The sequence below is a fragment of the Oncorhynchus mykiss genome, chromosome 24 (genome assembly GCF_057628025.1).
Source record: "Oncorhynchus mykiss isolate SJ-2025 chromosome 24, ASM5762802v1, whole genome shotgun sequence".
Taxonomy (NCBI): domain Eukaryota; kingdom Metazoa; phylum Chordata; class Actinopteri; order Salmoniformes; family Salmonidae; genus Oncorhynchus; species Oncorhynchus mykiss.
The window spans coordinates 1,897,747-1,920,710 of NC_143045.1; the positions used below are offsets into that span (position 1 = coordinate 1,897,747).

At 44.3% G+C, this 22,964-nt stretch overlaps 1 protein-coding gene across 2 annotated transcripts in view; it reads left to right on the plus strand.

Moving 5' to 3' along the window:
* The window catches only part of rsrc1 (arginine/serine-rich coiled-coil 1), a 187,033-nt gene extending 164,345 nt beyond the window's left edge, over window positions 1-22,688 (plus strand). For both annotated transcript variants that reach the window (XM_036962128.2, XM_036962129.2), the window contains 3 exons: window positions 18,101-18,207; window positions 19,560-19,676; window positions 22,207-22,688. In XM_036962128.2, the coding sequence (XP_036818023.2) occupies window positions 18,101-18,207; window positions 19,560-19,676; window positions 22,207-22,299 (317 nt within the window). In that variant the 3' untranslated portion in view covers window positions 22,300-22,688. The remainder of the gene's footprint in view (window positions 1-18,100; window positions 18,208-19,559; window positions 19,677-22,206) is intronic.
* The last annotated feature ends 276 nt before the right edge of the window (window positions 22,689-22,964 follow it).

The window sequence follows — 22,964 nt, forward strand, 5'->3', positions numbered from 1 at the left end:
ACTCCTTCCCCCACCCCCCAGCTCAAAGCCACTTCATTCCTCTCTCAAACTGTTCCTGTTTTATTAAGTAACGCGCTGTGCCCACATAGCGCTGCAAGGCTTTGTTTTGTTTTTTATTCCTGGTCCTCTTTGGGAGAGCGGACCGAAATAGTCGGGTGCAAAAACAGCTCATCAAAACGCCTCCGCCAACCCAACAGCTGCTTTGGCTCTGACCACGAAGAACGAGAGCTGGCATCACATGGTAGGCCCCGCCCACTGGCGTCCGGCGCCCAGCTTCTCAATGGCCAACTGAATGGAAGAGGTGGGCCCAGCGCTTATTAAATGCTGTGTCACCGGGGACTTCCATGTACTCCCGCAGGACCTCCTACAGATCAGCCCCGACAAGAACGTTACTGCTTGAACAGTTAAGAAGAACAAAATGAAACCAAACGAGATGATGAGAACAGCCACCTACACTACACAAATAGATTTACAAGTCCGACAGTAGTGGTACTAATCGAAACCATTCTTGATTCATGTGGATGCTGTGATATGCACACTATTATTATACCGCAGTACACACTGACTGCCCCTGAGCAAAGTGGGTTTTATCAAGAGGGCATCCAGATCAATACTTAACAAAGCATTCTCAACTTGAAAGGGCTGTTATTTTTGTGTCTCTTATCTGTTTAAGGGCAAATAGTAGAGTTGGAAAATGTAACTTTGGAAGAGACAACCACTAGCTATGTACACTACATGGCCAAAAGTATGTGGACACCTGCTCGTTGAACATCTCATTCCAAATTCATGGGCATTGATGTGGAGTTTGTCCCCCGTTTGCTGCTATTAACGCCCTCCACTCTTCTGGGAAGGCTTTCCACTAGAAGTTGGAACATTGTTGCGGGGACTTGCTTCCATTCAGCCACAAAAGCATTAGTGAGGTTGTGCACTGATGTTGGGCGATTTAGGCCTGGCTCTCAGTCGACGTTCCAATTCATCCCAAAGGTATTCGATGGGGTTTAGATCAGGGCTCTGTGCAGGCCGGTCAAGTTATTCCACACCGATTTCGACAAACCATTTCTGTATGGACCTTGCTTTGTGCACAAGGTCATTTTCGTTCTGAAACAGGAAAGGACCTTCCCCAAACCGTTGCCACAAAGTTGGAAGCACAGAATTGTCTAGAATGTCATTATGCTGTAGAATTAAGATTTCCCTTCACTGGAACTAAAGGGGTTTAGCTCGATCCATAAAAAACATCCCCAGACCATTAGTCCTCCTCCGCCAAACTTTACAGTTGGCACTGTGCACTGGGGCAGGTAGCGTTCTCCTGGCATCCGCCAAACCCAGATTGGTCTGTCAGACTGCCAGATGGTGAAGCATGATTCATCACTCCAGAGAACGCGTTTCCACTGCTCCAGTGTCCAATGGGGGCAAGCTTTACACGACTCCAGCCGACGCTTGGCATTGCACATGGTGATCTTAGTTTCGGCCATGGAAACCCATTTCATAAAGCTCCCGACGTACAGTTCTTGTACTGATGTTGCTTCAAAAGACAGTTTGGAACTCGGTTGTGAGTGTTGCAACCAAGTACAGACGATTTTTGCATGATACGCGCTTCAGCACTCGGCGGTCCCGTTGTGTGAGCTTGTGTGTCCTACCACTTTGTGCCTGAGCCGTTGTTGCTCCTAGACGTTTCTACTTCACAATAACAGCACTTACAGTTGACCGGGGCAGTTCTAGCAGGGCTGAAATTTGATGAACTGACTTGTTGGAAAGGTGACATCCTATGATGGTGGCACGTTGAAAGTCACTGAGCTTTTCAGTACGGTCCATTCTACAGCCAATGTTTGTCTATGGAGATTGCATGGCTATGTGCTCGATTGTATACACCTGTCAGCAACGGGTGTGGCTGAAATAGCAGAATCCACTCATTTTAAGGCGTGTCCACATACTTTTGGCCATGTAGTATATGTCTGCTGTATGTATTGCTGCCCTGACTTTTGGTTTTTAGCTATGGAGTGTGATGCTACACACTAATACCAGGGTTCAGGCCAGTCTGACTCTGTCAGATGTAATGGCTGTGGTCGTCAAACCCAGTGCTCACACTCAAAAAAGTGAATGTATGTTTCATAATGACAGCGATCAGATCTTTCCACAGTATTTCCCCACCACTAGCCCTCCTTGGTGAAGATTTGAAAAGGTGCAGATTAATCAGGTGTAGCGTGTGCATGTGTGTGGCAGAGAGAGATCAAAACCAGGACTCATTAGACTGTTAATTCCCCTTCTTTTCACATGTGCAGTTGTTCAGAGGAGCAGGTGACAGAGGCTATAACATCATGCAGTCAATATGGAAATTAGTGTCAAATGCTTAATAACCTCAGCCATTCCCACGCACAGCCATGCCTGTTCAAAGGCATTGTGAATCCTGTGTGTGACGGCAGGATGTTATAAAGGCTAGTGTTGTTTTCCTGTGGTTTATATCTCATATGCTGATGGTATGACGGTAAGGTATTTGAGTCATATGAACCTCTGTCCCTATCATCACAAACCGCTGGCAGATTGGAAGATCATATATTTTAATGAGAAGTTCAATAGCTTTTTAACCCATCTCATTAGAAGGAATATATACTATGGGCTTGCTCTTTTGGCATTAAAACGAAATAACTGTTTGTTTAATTATGCGGTGTGTACGATGGGTCACGGGTTGGGGTGTGTACCTATCTGTGTGTGTCTGTGTTCTGGAGTTAGATGGCGATTAAATATTCAGAGGGGTTGCTCCCCCTCTCCCCGACCCTGCTGCGGCCATTAACACATCATCACCATATAACTAGCTCTGTTGTCAATCACCAGCCCCATGCTAAAGAGGCAAATGTCTGGTCTTCATCTCTGGCCTGGCCGTAGAACAGAAAAAAGCGAAGTAACAAGGGAGTGACTGGGAGAGAAAATGGCCAAACCAACAGAGATGCCTTTTCTTTTCACCTTCTCCTGGAGAGGAGAACATAGTACCCACACGGAGAAACGGTCGTACATTTAGTGTTCTAACGTTACACCTAGCTTGAATTAGAGTGCTGGTTAGTGGTTAGTCGTGCCTTCGTCTCTGATAGTAGGCCAATCTATCTGCATTCATTTGCAATGTTTGAATTCATATTTTGTTGAAGTCAAACGGTGTGATTCTGCCCCATTTTAATCATGTGTAACATCCTAATGTTTTCGCTAACCTACCCTTTTATTACACCGCACGTAAAAGTGGGCGTGCATACGGGCCACATGCGCTATCACGTCTTATAATAAATTATGGGCTCCGTATTCTAATTAAAAATAATAATTAGGCTGCTGGATAACACACTCCTAATCTTCATGTGCCTCAATTTGTATCTTTGGTTGTAATAAAAATAAAAAATCAGGAAATGAGAGGAAAGTGAGAGTGAGATTGGACGGACATTGGACGCTTTAATGTAATCTTCCTGCAAATCAAATTATTTGACCTCGAAAGCCTAACAATACAAACTCCTACCGGACTGCTGTTAAATATTTAGCATGCGCCCTGTCATGAATACAAATGGGGCGCAAATTAGAATCTACAGGCGTCTGACCCCCCTATCACACCCGGGGAGCACTGGATCTCTTGCTGCTTTAAATGTTTTAATTACCGGGCGGGCAGGAGGATCCTGCTGCAGCAGCACTTGAAGGACAAGCAGAGATATTCAGCACCTGGTAAACATCGGTGTTCCTGTGTCGATTATCTCTCTGCATCAAGTGTAATGTGGGAGATGCGCTGATGATGAGACACGGTGAATAACGTCAACGAATTGTCATGCACTTGTCATTTGGCCTAATGCCATGTTGCTACTGTAGGCTATACATGGTGGATATATTTTCCTATGAGGCTCTTCTTCCCGTAATTTCTAGGGTATCTTCTTGATGCTCCGAGAAAGCATCCTGTAATTTCTATTGTGGCTTTGACAGAATATCATTCACAGTGATTTTGATGTAAGAAAATCTGGTTTGCATTGACCTGCTATCGATCCTGGGGTGGACTCATCACTTGTCGTTTAGCGGCAGTGCTTTGCGATGGATCACCTTATTTGGTTGTTAATATGTTCAATATCAATACAATAAGGTCTTGCCCATGTTGAGGAATATTACACTGACAGTTCACCCGGTATAGCGTTTGTTTGATTCTTGGATTAAAAAGGTGAATGAATACTGCCTTATTTGGAGTGGCCAATAATGTACGCATTTATAGGCTACAGTAGATGTAAACGTTGTAAATGCCGACTTTACAGCAACAACTGACTTTACAATATCGTCGTCCATGTAGGACTATTAGCCTACTTATTCCACCGACATTTTTGTCTCTCCTAAATGATGTTTGATTTGGAGTCGAATTGGTGTCCACCAGTCGATTCAACGTCCTTTTATTTTCTTCCCCCTCCCCATTCAGTTTTGCTGTTGGGCAACCCCGCATTGAAATTATTAGTTATGCCTGGCTTGTAAGCAGTTAATCAGAGTTATGGACCCTTGGGAAATACATTTGGCAGAAAATCAGTGTGAGAAGATTTAATTATCACGCGAGACCTTTTCCCTCAGCTGGCCCAGTGAACCCCAGAAACTCCCGCGCTGCTGCAGCCAAATGTGCGCGGACGCCAGCCTTCTCCCAATTTGTTCCCGCGCTCAGTGATAAGCCAAGCAATTACTGCTTTATTGATTTTTCATCACCGCAAATTTAAAGTAGATTTTTTTTTTTCACTCTTTGAAAAGCCATGGTGGGTGATTAAGTGAGGCCCCTTTCTACCCCCTCCATCCTTCCCTCTGAGGTTCAGGGGAAAAGTGGATCCGCGTGGCAAATTCTAATAACCCCGGTTGTTGTCGGATAATGTGATGCCACACGGCTTTCTCAGTGTGGGACACCCGGGGACGCAACCAAACGTCAGTGCATGGAGGGGTATCAACCGAAATGTTTAACTTGCCCTGTGAAGCAAAAAAGGAAGCAGCCCGCCAATACCTTTAGTAGTGTCCTATTAGCCCACATTATCCAGATGTTGCGCGCGTGCCTCTGCTGTGCACACCACAGGTCAAGTGGATGGATGATTGACAGCACCCTTTCACCCGTGTTGATCACTAATCGTTTTACGGGTCACCCTTATCAATTACCCCGTTGTCTGTGGAGTGATGAACCTTCCTTCATATGTCACCAAAATCACAAGAAGAACATATTGATGTTGATACGCATTTCTGTCACTGTTTTAGAAATCTATTCCTCTTTGTTGCTATCATTCAGACATTGAAAGTGATATCCTCTCAATTAAATAAATCTGATTTGTATAATATAATTAATATGATAATAATCAATTGTCATTGGTATTCCATATTTAGTTGCTGCCCAGTAAAAGTCTACAAGTACATTATATTTCATAAGACTTTTAAATAATTGGCTAGGTCTCCCTTGTAATTAAGGTATTTTGACTTCAACAGGATTTCTTGGAAAAATAAAGGTAACATTTTTTTACATAAGAAATAATTAAACCTAAGAATGCCCTTGATTGTGATCAGAATGAGGTTTCATCTGACTGTACAGTGCCTTCAGAAAGTATTCATACCCTTCATACCATTGACGTAGTCCACATTTTGTTGTTACAGCCTGAATTCAAAATATATTAAATGTATTTTTTTCTCCCACCCATTTACACACAATACCCAATGACAGGGAAAAATCTAATTTATTGAAAATGAAATACAAAAATTAAATTTACATAAGTATTCACACTCCTGAGTCAATACATGTGGTGAGTCTTTCTGGGTCAGTCTCTAAGAGCTTTCCACACCTGGATTGTACAATATTTGCACATTATTATTTTTAAAATTCTTCAAACTGGCTAGCCATTTTCAAGTATTGCCATAGATTCTCAAGCCATAACATTCAATGTCAACTTGGTAAGCAACTCCAGTGTATATTTGGCCTTGTGTTTTAGATTATTGTCCTGCTTAAAGGTGCATTTGTCGGAAAGCAAACTGAGCCAGGTTTTCCTCTAGGATTTTGCCTGTGCTTAGCTCTATTCTGTTTCTTTTTATCCTAAAAAAACTCCCTAGTCCTTGCCGATAACAAGCATACCCATAACATTAACAAAATAATAGATAAACAAAAAATTATGCAGCCACCACCATGTGAAGAGTGATACTATATGAAGAGTGGTACTCAGTGACGTGTTGTTGGATTTGACCCAAACATAATGCTTTGTATTCAGGACATGAAGTTCATATCTTTGCTGTGTTTTTTGCAGTTTTCTTTAGTGCCTTAATGCAAACAGGATGCATGTTTTGGAATATTTTTATTCTGTACAGGCTTCCTTCTTTTCACTCTGTCCTTTCGGTTAGTATTGGTTCTCCTAAACAGCCGTTAAACTCTAACTGTTTTAAAGTCACCATTGGCATCATGGTGAGTACCCGGAGCGGTTTCCTTAGTCTCTGGCAACTGAGTTAGGAACGACGCCTGTATCTTTGTAGTGACTAGGTGTATTGATACACCAAAGTGTAATTAATAACTTCACCATGGTAAAAGGGATATTCACGGTCTGCTTTTTCAAAATGTTGACCCATCTACCAATAGATGTTGACCCATCTACCCTTCTTTGTGAGGCATTGGAAAATCTCCCTGGTCCTTGTGGTTGAACCTGTGTTTGAAATTCGCTGCTCGACTGAGGGACCTTAAAAATATAATTGCATGTGTGGGGTACAGAGATGTAGTTATTCAAAAATCATGTTAAGCACTATTATTGCACATAGAGTGAATCCATGCAACTTATTATGTGACTTGTAAATAATCTAAAAACAAAATTCCACTTTGAAGTTATGGGACAGTGTGTGTAGGCCAGTGACACACAATCTCAATTTAATCCATTTTAAATTCAGGCTGTGACACAAAACAAAGGAAAAATTCAAGGGGTGTGAATACTTTCTGGAGGCACTGTGTGTATTGTGTGTGCTGTTATATGGACCCCTAGACGATGGAGTGGTAGGGCCTGTCTGTGTCTGGACAGGGTCACACTCACATTGAGAAGTATGCAGGCGCAGGATGGCCAGGCTCTCTCTCTCACACACACACACACACACACACACACGCTGCGGGAAATCTCCCTGGGTGGCAGCCAGCCATGTGGCCATCTAAAGTTTTTATTGTCAGACAGAGTTCATAGACGAGCCTGGAGGCGGGTCTTGTTTTTCTACCCTGTATAAGAGTGTTTGTAAATGCGTGTAGATGCCATTGCTCCGGTCAGGTTTCAAGGTGGGATCGGGGTTTCCTGGGACAGGGTTAAAGTGTGTGGGGTGTGTGGGCGGGGGGCTCATTCGCACCTCATCAAGATGTAACCGGTGGTCCCAGACAAGACTGAAGGGGCTGTGGGGGACTAGGACTGGGGGTGGTAGAGCAGACCACTACGGCTGGGATAGGGTGACACTGGGTGACATGTAGAGGGGAAGGTTCACAGCCAGGACTTCGCAGGGCCAGGGCCCACCCCCAGACCTGGCTAGGGAGGGAGGGTGTGAATGAGTGACTGGGCTAATATGATGTGTTCTGTCACTCTTCTGTCAGTTTTCTCATCGAAAGCAGAGAGAAGGGAACCTCATTTTTATGTTTGTCATTCCATCCAGAGGTTGTTTCACTTTAGATATTGAAGAGTTTAATATTTTAAACTTTTTTTTTATTTTTTTTATCTGAAATGAAAATGATTTACAAACAACTTGCACGCACACAAACAATCACACAGGCACATTAGTTAGTTGAGTATCATCTATATTCACAATAGGCTTAGGTTCACAATCCGGTTAGGTTGTTCAGGTAAGGTCTAGTGGGACACGTACTTGCTTCGAATGACAATTGAATTGTCATTTGAAAATGGACCCTTTTTACCACTGAAATAGAAACTCATCATTCCTAAAGCCCAGTTGCTTGAATGCGTCATGAGGTCAGTGTTTTTCTGTGTTTCTGTCGTAAGTCCTACTTCAATAAGGTAAAGTGCAGGGTGATGCCGGTAAGGTAATCAATTAAGCGTCTTAAGTTTATTAGGCTAAGAGGGGTTGGGGGGGAGTGGCACATGTTTAATTACCAGCCCCCCACCCAGGACCCACACACACCCCTCATCATGGCCATGACCTTTTGCTAGTTGAGATGGTCCAAAGGAGATCCTGAATCTGGCTACGTAGAACCAGCCAGAGCCGCCTCAGGTTTGGAGAGGGAGAGAGGGAGGAAAACGGGTGAAAATAGAGAAAGGAAATCAATTATGGGGGGGGGGGGTTAGATGTCAACAAGGCTGTAGGTCACCAGTGTTTGTGTGTGTGTGTATGTTGTTTTCCTGGATTCTTGATTACATCATTTTCATTTTAAAGGCCATGCTCCAATTAAGTAATTAGTTGTCCAGGTGTTTCTTTAATTACCGGATCTGTTCTTAAGACATGCTGAGCAGACATGCTGACCAGACCAGGATGAGAGTGAAGGGCACTGCACCCCCCCCCCCCCCCGAAATCACTCACTCTCTCTCTCACACACACACACACACACACCACGTGCACATACTCACACGCTATCAGTGCACACTTACACACTCATAGTGTTCAAATAACTATCAATTAAATATACTGGTAAATTGTATCTTATTTCTCATAAAGGGTTACTCCATGTTTCGATTAAAGCTGGACTGCGGTTGAAACATGCATTTGAATCAGCCATTAAGCAAGATAATCATGTTTGAACATTACAAAATAAAATTATATTTTAGTATTGCACTCCCTCATAATGCACATGCACTAAAACACACTCATACACACAGAGAGGGTCTGGTCTTGAAGACGTCACGGTTCAGGCTGTGAAAGCTTCACATTTTAGTGGCACGCCGTGATACAGCACAGACACTGGCTGTCTGCTGACACCCTCACCTTACAGACACACACAGACAGGGAGTCACACAAACAGACGGACACGGACACACCTGTCTTTAGTTAACCCACAGTGCAGTCTGCACCCCTCACCCACATATCCAACCCTCCTTTTCCCCCCATCTAACACCCACCCAGCTTGACAGTGCACTGGGCAGGGTAAGTGGACAGATCCAAAAACCCTTTTCCTTTCATGGTAAATAGAAGGCTTATGGCTCAAGTATTAGGGCTGCGTCTTAAATAACAACCTATTTATATTTATTGCACTATCCATAGGGCTCTGGTCCTAAGAAGTACAATATAGGGCATGGTGTCATTTGGGACGCAGCCTGGTAGCACTGTAATGCGGCATCTTGTGACTCTAGCACTGCCATTTGAATGTGTTGTGAAAATAGGACGTTTTGAATTTGTATTTGACATCTTTAATAACCTGATAAATATAGGTATTGCTATCTGTCTCCTTGTGCTGTTTCTGTCTATGTGTACAGTCATGGCCAAACGTTTTGAGAATGACACAAATATTTATTTTCACAAAGTCTGCAGCCTTAGTTTGTATGATGGCAATTTGCATATACTCCAGAATGTTATGAAGAGTGATCCGATTGATTGCAATTAATTGCAAAGTCCCTCTTTGCCATGCAAATTAACTGAATCCCCAAAAAACATTTCCACTGCATTTCAGCCCTGCCACAAAAGGACCAGCTGACATATCAGTGATTCTCTCGTTAACACAGGTGTGAGTGTTGACGAGGACAAGGCTGGAGATCACTCTGTCATGCTGATTGAGTTCGAATAACAGACTGGAAGCTTCAAAAGGAGGGTGGTGCTTGGAATCATTGTTCTTCCTCTGTCAACCATGGTTACCTGCAAGGAAACGTGTGCCGTCATCATTGCTTTGCACAAAAAGGGCTTCACAGGCAAGGATATTGCTGCCAGTAAGATTGCACCTAAATTAACCATTTATCGGATCATCAAGAACTTCAAGGAGAGCAGTTCAATTGTTGTGAAGAAGGCTTCAGGGCACCCAAGAAAGTCCAGAAAGCACCAGGACCATCTCCTAAAGTTGATTCAGCTGCGGGATCGGGGCACCACCAGTACAGAGCTTGCTCAGGAATGGCAGCAGGCAGGTGTGAGTCATCTGCACGCACAGTGAGGCAAAGACTTTTGGGGGAGGGCCTGGTGTCAAGAAGGGCAGCAAAGAAGCCACTTCTCTCCAGGAAAAACATCAGGGACAGACTGATATTCTGCAAAAGGTACAGGGATTGGACTGCTGAGGACTGGGGTAAAGTCATTTTCTCTGATGAATCCCCTTTCCGATTTGTTTGGGGCACCTGGAAAAAAGCTTGTCCGGGGAAGACAAGGTGAGCGCTATCATCAGTCCTGTGTCATGCTAACAGTAAAGCCTCCTGAGACCATTCATGTGTGGAGTTGCTTCTTAGCAAAGGGAGTGGGCTCACTCACAATTTTGCCTAAGAACACAGCCTTGAATAAAGAATGGTACCAACACATCCTCCGAGAGCAACTTCTCCCAACCATCCAGGAACAGTTTGGTGATGAACAATGCCTTTTCCAGCATGATGCCATAAGGCAAAAGTGATAAATAAGTGGCTCAGGGAACAAAACATCAATATTTTGGGTCCATGGCCAGGAAACTCCCCAGACCTTAATCCCATTGAGAACTTGTGGTCAATCCTCAAGAGGGGGGTGGACAAACAAAAACCCACAAATTCTGACAAACTCCAAGCATTGATTATGCAAGAATGGGCTGCCATCAGTCAGGATGTGGCCCAGAAGTTAATTGACAGCATGCCAGGGTGGATTGCGGAGGTCTTGAAAAAGAAGGGTCAACACTGCAAATATTGACTCTTTGCATCAACTTCATGTAATTGTCAATAAAAGCCTTTGACACTTATGAAATGCTTGTAATTATACTTCAGTATTCCATAGTAACATCTGACTGACAAAAATATCTAAAGACACTGAAGCAGCAAACTTTGTGGAAATTAATATTTGTGTCATTCTCAAAACTTTTAGCCACGACTGTATGTATGATTGTTGTGTTTTGTGTGGGTCCCAGAAAGAGCAGCTATCGCTAAAGTCACAGCTAATGGGGAATTCAAATTGAAACAAATAATAGGTGTTGCGTTATCAAATGTCCTCCAATCTATTAATTTACCCCAAAAGGCATAGAAATAAGAAAAAAAGAATGGACTTGGAATCTCTGACTGTGGCAATTGACGGATAAACTCATGGGTACACTCACAATGGCTGCCTGGTATTGTAATGCAATAATTTCCACGGTATTTAGCAATGTTTTATCAACTGATGCTGGATTGCCATAGTAATGTAGAATGTTCATTCAAATAATACTAACTCGACAAATCACAGCACAGATTGAAGGGTACAGTTCCTGCTTTTACTTCCTGGCATGGGTACCCTCAAAATGGCTGCCAGTATACCCATCATGCCACCATTGACTTGAATGGAGACGCCTTTAATATTAATTCTTATTTCTATGCAAAAGAGTGAGTGTGAAAATGTGTGTGTGCGCGACATGGCATCATTCTTTATCTATCTGATCCCAAGGTCTATAGCCATAACAGACTGCAGACAGGTGTGGAGTGTCACCCCACTGATTATAGGGGTTGATTGAGGAGAGAGAGGGATGATGGGAAATTAGAAATAGAGATGTTGGAGGAGATAGGAGGGGCTGGGCGCGTGGCGGCGGTGTCTGCCTGTCGTTAGGCTCTGTGTTGGGGTAATTCATTCATTATTGGTCCCTTTATTGAGTGAAGAGTGGAGATGATGCTTATCTCTCTAGGAGACATCGGCGAGGCCAGGACGCACAAGGTGTCTGTCCTCAGCTACTCTGACTAGGACACTGGCTGTCAATATGGGGTCACGTACTCAGGAAACATTCTGGGCCGGAGATCATCCATTCAACCTTCATCTGTCTCTCCGTCTGTCTATCCTTCCAACCTTCAACCATCTGTACATCCATCCATCCTAAACCCTACTGAAAATGTAGGCTACACATAAAAAACATTGAAAAGACGAGATTGTATTAATAGCAATGTCATTTAAACACATTTGTGCTTCAGGTTAAACTCAGGGCTCAGGAGAGGGCTGTCATAGTCTTTCTGTTGCTGTTCAGTTTGAAGTATTGTGATACTTTAGGTGAGCATTTAGAGTGAGCATTGGGTTTAGTATAGAGGGATCCCCTGAGTCGCTAGTGGGGCTCCCAGATTTACACAGAGGTCGGTGGTCATGATTGGTGAATGTGGGACATTAGTGTTGTGACAAGCGACTTCAGGGGTCACACTGAAAATGACAGTGATCAAGGAGAGGGTCCACCCAGGGCAATTGACACAGTGATAAGGATGTTAGGATCATGGGAGCTCGGCACGCGTCGCTTACGTATTGATGGGACGTGTATGTTTTGAGGAGGAGGGGATGCTTGGTTGATAAGGAGCTGTGTGTGTGTGTGTGTGGTCCCATGGGGACCCTGCGATGCGGCTGTGGCAGCATCATTAGAACAGCTCGGGCCACCTGCTGTGGTACTGGGCGGTCCCCTCCCTCCCTTGGACATCTGGCCCAGGCTGCCACTGTGTCTCCCTGGTGTGACCCCCAAAACCCCCAGCCACAGGGGCCAGCATGACGTGTTAGCATGCATAGCACAGCAGCACTGTAGATCACAACACTTCAACATAACACATCACAGAGCAGAATGTAACATCACACAACAGCACCCCACGGCAGCATGCTCTGTCACAACACAACAGTTCAACGTAACGGCACAGCTCGGCAACGTAAGACAACTTGTCAGACAACACAGCAAAACAGTACACATCACATAAGAGCATATAACACAACCAAACAAATCCGATCACAGTACAGCTCAACATAGCACATATCACAGCTCAACACAACATCTGTCTTATTTCTCCCCCCTGAGTTGGGTTATAACGTGTATGGGTGATCCCTCTCTAGAAGACAGCTTTGTATCACTCTATTATGGGACAGCTTGCACACATACCCCTCTTTTTCCAATGATGGTTCTTGGAATGCAATGATAGTCAAATCATCTCTATGTGGTTCATATAATGATGGGTTGAGTCAACTTGCACTGGTTTTTATCTGCTGTTATTTACCCATCTGATGTTATTTTCTCTGTGTTACTCTTTCTGTTTCTCTCCCATTTCTCTTGCTTACCACTGCCTTTTTTCCTTGCTCTCTCTCTCGCTTTCTCTATCCAACTCCCTCTCCTCCCCTCATTGAGATCTCATTTGTCAAGGCCGGGAGCAGCAGACAGGCAGCAGGGTATTAGTTATGCAAATATTGACGTGCCGCTTTGGCCTGGTAGCTATCAATTGAAATCAGCAAATCGATGGGCCTAATAGCTCCTCATTACGCACTTGATGCATTTTCATGGCTAGCATCGGAAGCTGTCAGCGCGCCATAATCAATGCAGTCCAGAACTATTACCTGACCACCGGGCCAGACACATTTTTAATAACCCAGCCTTTGTTTCTGTTTTTGCTTTTTCTCTGGGCTGGCTAAGAATGTGTTTTAAGATTTACTGAGTCATCTGTGAGGAGATAAATACCTGCAGGTAGCACTCACGTGTGCGTGTGTACACACACATTGTTAACACACACACACACACACAATGGCTTTGGTTTACACTGATGAAGAGCTAAGCTAAATCACTGGGGGTTCACTTTGGGGGACACTCCCAAACAGACAGGGAAAGATGGATAGATAAAAAATGTGTCTTTTAAGGGTGAATGCTGGTTAATGGATTTTAAGATTCTACAGTTGGCCTGGTTTTGCTCCGCTGTTGCTTTATTTCAATAATCGGACATTTGGGTTGAACGTGGATTTTTGGGTTAGTGATAACTTGAATGTTTTCAGACTGAGAAGATCAGTGTTCATCCAATTTGGTTTGGACGTAATCCCAGACCCAGTCATGTATTAAACAACATGTTTAGGCCTCAAGAAGGAACACTTTGATGCGTAAGGAAGTGCTACAGTATTTCAGTGTATAACTATCTCAATGCCCCCTAGCGCTGAACGAAACGAACCGTTTGATGCCAAGTGAACCGCGTGTTCAGTGTACTTAGCTTAGCGCGAGGTTACGCAAACAACAAGAGCAACCCACAGGTAGGCCAAGACCCACAGGGGATCCACCAATAGGAACATAGCTGCTCCGGTTGCTCTGTTACCCTGGCGTACCGGTAAGGAAGATGGTAAACAGAGGTGAGTAAAAGTGTGTGTACAGTGTCTGTGTATGTCTCTCTGTGTGCATGTGCATGACTGTGTGTGTACATCTGCGCGTGTGTGTTGTGGCAGGGATAAATCATTGGAGGCAAGGGTTATTGGAAATGCAGGGAGATGAAAGACTGAAGAAGCCAGTAATTGCCTTAAAGATCAGACTACAAAGCATTACTTTAGATTTTACTAGGCCAAGCCGGCAACAAAAGAGCGGGTAATTTATGAGCTCAGTGTAAAAGAATAGCATAATTGCATTAAAAATGTATGATAATGAGCCCTAAAATGGGGAAGGTGGTTATTATGAAAGTTTGTATTCATCTTCCGCAGCTTGACTGATGGCTAGTGGCTTGATTAATGCCTTCATTTCTATCAATTAGCGAGCAACAAAAAAATCGAATGCGAGGCGATTCCCCTAAATTGAGCATTGAATTACATATTTTACTGCAGTGATAAGAGGGGGGAGGGGGGGGGGGGACTCTGGTACTCACTGGAGCCGGGACACTGATGAGGGAGGTTGTGTGTTTCTGTCTGGCTGTCTTTTGCCGTATGTACTGCACATGCAATTTCTTTAATGGTGTTTGTGTTAATGCAGTGTTATTTTATGAAACAACAGGGGTCTTGCTCTGGACCGACAGGACCACGTGGATCATTCCCTGTGGTAGCGCCAGCCATCCCAACCGAAGCCAGCTCTACTCTGTCCAACTACATCCGCCATGTCAACAGTAGTCAAATTTTTTTGCCGTTTTAACCCGCTCACATTTTTTATTTCTTATTTTAATGTCACCATTAGGGTGGTCTTTGCTTGTCTTACCGCAAATATAACTCCAAAGCACCTTTTTGAATGTACTTTTAATTTGTGACCGACCTCGACACAACGTACAGTTCGTTTCTCTTATTTATTTGCTCGGGCAAAATGAGTGCCGTCGTAATTTAGCTTGCGAGGTATGCGCTCAATTACTGGAATTAATCATTAGCAGCAATATATTCTGCTCTCGCTGTTACTGATTGACACAAGGCTTGACAAACGGTCTGGCACTGTAAAAATCTGGAGTAAAACAGCGCTATCCTCAGTTTGGATTCTGTAACTGCAGCAGAAATGACATCTTGCTCTCCCTCTCTCTCTCTTTCTCTCTCTGACACACACGCACACACACTTTCTGTCCCGGATGGCTCAGGAAATCTGCTTTCTTTCATTGGTGTTACTGATTTTCTCTCCTCTCCACCTTCTTAATCAATGAAGTAGACAAACAGCTATTTTGAGGGCACAATACGCTATTGATTCCAGGTTGCTCATCAGGATGCTGTTGGACTAATTTTGGTAATGAGTTTGCAAGTGTTTTCTGCCCGTCCCACACACTTAACACACACACATGCACATACACACACAGCCTAAGAGGCAGATCAATCACTAACCATTATTAAGCTCATTATAACCAGTGAAGACAAGGATGAAAAATGTAAGGACTCTCAATATGGTCTAGTGTATTGATCATTCTGGTTTGACACCCCCAACAGGTCACTCATAATGGTCATAAAACCATTTAAAGGCCTACTTCACTGTTTACAGCCATTTTTGGATGGATAACTGTATGGAGAATCATACTGCAGTTGAATGAAAATATTGAGCTGTCGTTAACGTGCTGTACATTGAAGGCATTCTTTCTAGTCTTTTCCTGTCTCTTTATGTCCCCCTCTCGCTTCTCTCTGTCCTTCTCTCATCGCCGACAGACGAGCCCTGCCAGTAATGTGGGGGCAATTGAGTCATGCCGCTAAATTAATTAGCCGGATAATGTGTCAATATTCAATATTAACTTTGACCCCTCTGCTCTCCACTCCGCTGCTCGGCCTGCGCGGGTATTGATTTTTGTCTGGTCTGTATCTGGTCCCGGCCTTCTCTCTCAAAGTCCATTATTTTTAATTTTTCTATGAAATACATATCTTTCCCCACTGACATCTGTCAAACCGCATATGGAAGTCATTTTATCTACCAATAATGTGTTTGTCAAAAAGTATGAGGCTTTAATAGATTCCGTGGGCCTCGTCCATCCACTCTGTCACCTGCTCGACGGGCTGTCATTGATATATCTGGGCAGATAGGGTGGGAGGGGGCTGCGGTGTGTGTGTGTATGTGTCCTTTATTGAGACTCTTACCTCAGAGTGCGAAGGGTGAATTCATCGATCACTGATTGAAAAAACGGGATTCATGGTTGACCAGTTGACGGATTTGTCTCTCCTTCAAACTTGGATACACACATATGCGCACAATACTCCTGATGATGCCGTGGCTGTCCTGTGAAGGACAGGCCACAGTCTTCAGGAGGATATTGGGCCGGCGCTCCCGTTCTCCATCTTGCTGCACATTCATGGTAATAACTATTTTTGGAGACGCAACATCTATTTTTCTTGCTCTTCTTCTCGTCACGTAACAAGACATACTGTCATGGATGGAAGGCTTAATTCCAGTTGTCAGTCAGTTGTCCAATTATCCCAGTAAATATAAATGGAAACAAAGTTTGTTTGAACAACATTATGTCCTCCTATTTTGTTACTTTTACCTCACTGTGTGTGTGTGCACGCGTGTGTGCCTGCAGTGTGGACTGAGGCAAAAATTGAGAAGTGTGTGTGTGTTGCTGTGCCGCTCACATTTGCCAAATGAAAACCAGAACAAATATGAATCTATTCATTAAACACGCGCCCCAGAAAGATCTGTTGTGACAATTTCTCTGTGAGAGTTAATGGATGCATTTAATTCCTGTCATTAGCTCAAAATGGTGCGTCTTCGGTGTGAGTGTGTGTATTTGTCCGTGTATGTGTGTGTGTTCTTGTGCGCACTCGATTTTACGCATCTGTGTTTTTCATTGTGAGCCATTACAGCCCACACCTGTTCATTGAAACTCTTGAATTTCCCTACCAGGTACTGAGTAACAGCTTCTGTTATTGAAGCATATGCAGACTCACTGGAGGTCTCTCTCTGTGCACCTCTCTCTTCTACATGGAACTCAGACAGGAGTGTCTCTCAGATTGACAGCTAGATAGATGGAAGTGTGCAGGGGAGGATGAAAGGATAGGTAAGCGAGGGATGAATATTGACTGATTGGTGGAGAGATTGACAGGCGAAAGAAGAAAAGTATTGTTCAGACTCTTACAGCTCCTACCTTTCCAGACACACGTTCATAAATCAAAAATGTGCCTTCCGCCTACGTCTTTTTAATTTGATGCGTACCATTTTGATTTATTTAGATTTTTTCACACTTTAAATAGTTCCATTGTAAGAGAATCGGCTGTGCTCACTGAGATTTGCTTAAAGGGGGAATCAACAGTTGAAACAATAACATAGCGGACACCCCACCTCTGTTTTGGTAAACAGCTGAGGGATGAGCCTGGTGAAATGAAACTACTCTTAATTTCATAGACAGGGCTTTTGAGGCAATGACTGATCATTCAATATATCACAATTATAGTTTTCCTAAATATACTGTGATCCTCAGGTACATCCCAAATGCACTACTTTTGGCCCATAGGGCTCTGGTCAAAGTAGTGCACAATATAGGCAATAGGGTGTCATTTGGGACGGATCAACCTTCTCTGTTGTTTGTTTGTCTTCTTTCATGGAGGTAGGCCCCAGCCCTGACCCCTGTCAAGACCCCATATCTAATCTCTCCTTTAAAATAATACAGAGATTTGGTCACATCAGAGATTTCTTAGCAGGTGCCAAAGAGCATTACTACCAGAGAACCTGGACATCAACCTGGAGTCAAGCATCCTAAATGTAATTTTGTTCACTTCCCCTGATGTCCCTGCTGTGTCAACGTGACTCGAGGGCGACTAACAAATCCCAGTGTGTGTGACCTCTCCCCCCCCTAACACTGCTAACCTCTTCCTCCTCTCTCTCTCGCTCTCTTTCTGTTTCTGTTTTCAGAGGGGACGTCGCTGGCGGAGCAAGTGCGAAGGATAAAGGACATTGAGGCCATTGAGAGCGAATCCTTTGTTCCCCAGGCTTTCAAATCATCCCGAGACGGTGTCAAGGTGCGTTTTCTCTCTCTCCTTCACTTCTTTCACTCTCTTATTTGATTTTTTTACTCCCCCCTCCAGTTTTTATTCCATCTGTCCGAGGGCGGCTCCCGGACCCAAATTAAACCATTCCCATTCAATGCTGTTTTCTCCATCCGTTTGTTCAGGAGGAGAGAGGGGGCCTGCCGGGACTGTTTTTTTGATCTGCTCGGCCGCCACAAAAGCCACTGCGGCGGGCCTCTGTCCCTCGCCCTCTCTCTGTGTCTCCACAGACACAGCGGCAGAAGCACAGAAGTCATTATTGAAATGCTCCTGCCTGAGAAAACGTGGAGGATATTAGATTTGTTGGCAATCATTGCCGATCCTGGGAGGGTTAGGACTAAAGGTGACAGTCCAAGTGGAGCTGGTTGATAGATTACACCAGGCACTGGGACCGGGACCTGTGTCTACCGCTCTGTGCTGTTGCTCTTTCTTTCTTTATCTCTCTCTCGTTCACTCATCACAGCTCTACCTGGCCCGTGTAAGTGGTGTGACAGGCAAAGGGACGCGATAGAGTGTAGTTGAATGCACTGATTGTAAGTCGCTCTGGATAAGAGCGTGTGCTAAATGACCAAAGTTTAAATGTAATTGAGATACTTCTTGTAGTTAAGGGTCCTCAGCTCAGAAGCACAGTCCCTAACCGGAGGCTCCCAGGGGCCAAACACCTGCAGCCCTCTCCAGTTAGCACTCCATTAGCCACCGATGTACACCCGGCATCTTCAAATAGAGGCCCTAATAAAATAATGAGGATACAGGGGTGTAAGTCAAGTTCTAAACCCTTTCCATCAGGCTCCACACGCACATACACTCTCCTCAGTTTTAGGTTTTATTTATTCCCCCCATGAAAAACGGTGTCCCTCCCAGCTGCAGGAAGTGAATGTGTTAAACAAAGTTGCGCTCACACACACACAGCTCAGAAGACCCAGTTAGTACTTCAGACCTATACTCCCACTGCCATCTTCTGGCCAAACACGAAACTGCATCTGCTGGATTTGTCATTGCCTGCACTAGTGTTCTAGCTTGTTTGTGCAAGCAGCACATTTGCTGTTCTTGTCAGACAATTTGATGTGATGAATAAATGGGATATTACACTACTATATCATGTGATTGATATGTGTAATCTGACTTGGTGTGATGTAGAATTCCAAAATTCTGGTTACTTTCCCAAAATTCCTAGGTTTTCCAGAAATGCCGACTAGACGATTCCTGGAATTAGGAGGGAATAAGCAGGAAGTCTAGAATCCCCTAACCAGGATATCTGGAGAACCTGGGAAGTTTGCAGCCCTTGTGTAATGTTAGATCAACTGGCATTCTGTATGTGTTTTTAGACCGAGTCAGTGAAAGTCGAGCAGGAACCGGACGACCCACCTCTGCTCCTAACAGACGTCAGCTCTCTACCTACCACAATCCGCTACAACGACAGCGACACGCTAGCACACCCCAGTGTAAGTTTTCCCCTATCACACACATACACTCTTTTCTGATTGGGACACACAAATGCACACACACACACACAACGAGGAATATGAAAGGTTACTGGAGTATTGCAGAGATTGTCTCACGGTGTTGGGCCCACTTATCACCCACACATGTCCCCTCAGAATCTTTCACACACACACACACACACACACACACACACACACACACACACACACACACACACACACACACACACCTACCCCATGACAATCATACATTTCCATCCACACAGAGTCAGGCCTTAGAATAGGAAATTAAGCCTAACTTTAAACCCTACCCCCCCCTCCCTCCTTGGAAGAGCTGTGTGGAGTCATTTATCTCGCCGCAGGGGAAAGTGAGTTAGCCCTGACACATACAGATCAAGCCCACGACAGCCTGATCTATGGCAGCAATATGCCCCAGGCGGGGGAGAGCCAATCAGGAATAATGATTCCCCATTACCCCTACTGTAGATACTGTCATTTCAAACTCGTTACTGCTGCGACTCCCCAGAACCTGGGCCATGGGGGTGGGGGGGGCTGATCTAGTCATCATGTCGAACCCTAGATAACACACAGCGAACGGTGTACACCCCATACTGTGGTTTAGGCCGTGTGTGTGCGTCGTCGTGTTTAAGGTGAGAGATGAGTGATTTACAAGGCCATTACACACCAGACACTGCATATTTAGCTCTCCTAAGCTATCAGACTCACGTTGGATAAATCAAACGTCATTATATACACACAGAGACGATGGAGGTGATCTGTCTTTTGAAGGGGTTTTTCTTTGTCAGGAGGCCCGTGCTCTGTGAAAGGCTGCTGTGGATCTTTAGGGTGTCTAACCTCCAAATTGTAGAAAACAAAAATAGAAACCTGCACTTACATTTGCCTTAAGTGAATTGTGTGACCGGGTTGTAATCATATGGTTCCCTTAACAAATGTTCTTATCAAGGCAGAGAATGTAGGCCTCTTGGTAGGGTTTCAAAATTCTAACAAAGATTTTGGATAACCAGGGAATTTTGGAAAAGATACCGGAATTTTGTGTTCCTACTTCTTAGTGTGCTGCACATGATACTCAATGGGGAAAATAAATTATCCATTCTAGACAATAATCCATACATAATACATATACTAGACACACATCTCTGGACAGTTTATTAGGTACACCCGAACCCCCCTTGGCCTCAAGAATAGCCCGAATTCTTTGCGCCATGGATTCTACAACCTGTACCAGGCAGGAGGGGTCCATTGACAGGGTGGTGTACCTAATAAACTTCTGTCACTCACCACAGCCATGCAGCAGCCCCAGTAGTATCCCATCATGGCTAATCTGAACAGGGTTCAAAAAGTGATTTATTTTTTTAATACTTTGAGCGTTCAATTGAGCCTGTCCGAAGTTCCTGGTGAGCGGGGTTAGCACTTTTGTGATTATTCCATTGGTTGCGCTGCGCTAGCCACATATACACGAGTTGCTGGTCCATGTTGACTCCAATGCTTCCCACAGTTTTGTCAAGTTGGCTGGAATCCTTTGTGTACCATTCTTGATACACAAGGGAAACTGTTGAGTGTGAAAAACCCAGCAGCGTTGAGTTCTTGACACAAACTAGTGCACCTGGCACCTACTACCATACCCCATTCAAAGGCACTTAAGTATTTTGTCATTCACCCTCTGAATGGCACACACATCCATGTCTCAAAGCCTAAAAATCCTTCTTTAACCCATCTCCTCTTCATCTACACTGTTTTGAAGTGGATTTAACAAGTGACATCAATAAAAGATCATAGCATTCACCTGGTCAGTCTGTCATTGAAAAAGCAGGTGTTCCTAATGTTTGGTACACTCACTCATCCAAATTGACTTACAGCAGTGAGTGCTTATATTTTTTGCGTGGGTAGCCCTCATAGGGATTCGGACCCACGACCCTGCTGTTGCTAACGCCATGTTCATACCAACTGAGCCACGTAAGACCATGTCAGGCAAGCTAAAGGAAGCACCTTTCAATCAACACAGGTCTGTGGCTGACTCATGGTCAAGTTATGGCCATGTGCCAGGTTGGGGTCAATGCTGGGTTAGTTCAGTAGGGCCCGTGTGTCAGGCTCATGACCATTGTGGCAGGTGTGGGAGGGGGGCTTCACTTTGACACATCCTGTGTGAAAAAGCACACAGAGCGCCGGGAAGAGGTGGCACTGTATGACGGAGCACCACACCAGAGTGAGCTCAGTCAGGATCATTGCAGACGCCCATGCCCCCCCATTGCAGACACATGCACGCACGCACGCACACACAGACACATGTACACCTTGCTAGAGGTTATCTGATTGTTGCACCCACTCATCCCTCACTTTCTCAACCACACATCTCCCCTCAGATTCTTTCATATGCACAAATGCACACACACTTTTCTCCAGACCCTGTCACTCACCCCTATAACTTTCATGTCTGGTTGTTTGTGTGTTCTGTTATCTACCCATATGTGTCTAACCAGTGTGCTTTGCTCCTTTCTGTGTTCTCCTCTAGTTGTTCCTGGACAAGGAGAAGGCCGAGGAGCTGTGGCTCAACAGGCTGATGTCCCTCCGCCAGGAGAGGCTCATGGGAAGTCCTGTGCCCTGATTGAACCAGCAGCGGGGAGCAATAGAATCGTCTGAACTGAGGAAACTTTGGTCCTGGACTAAATCCACCTGTCCTCATAATGAGTAGGGACAGGAGTTGTTCCTGACCGCGTGACCTGGCTCTAGTTAGTCTATCCTTGTCAGGTCATACAGTCAGGAACAACTCCCTGTTCCTAAACATAAACCTTTATAAATGTCTATTGAACCTCTCATTCACTGGACTGTCAGGAAACTTCTGTCTTTTTCAGAATATTCATATATAGTTGATTTGTTTATCCCAAATTAGTTGAAATGATACATAGAAAATGTGTACTGTCTGTTGGCTGTATCAAAAGTTGATCAATCGTGTTTGAGTTAAATTTGAATAAATATTCTCCCCTGTGAAGAAAAGCCTTGATTAGTAGACTGATTCCTGTTTAATAGACTGTTTGAACCTGATGTTTCTCAGGCTACAGTGCCTTCAGAAAGTATTCACACCCCTTTACTTTTTCCACATTTTGTGTTACACCTTTAATTTAAAATGGATTAAATTGAGATTTTGTTGTCACTGGCCTATACATAATACCCCAGTTTGCTTAACAATTCACATAATGAGTTGCATGGACTCTGTGTGCAATAATAGTGTTTAACATACTTTTTGAATGACTACCTCATCTCTGTACCGCA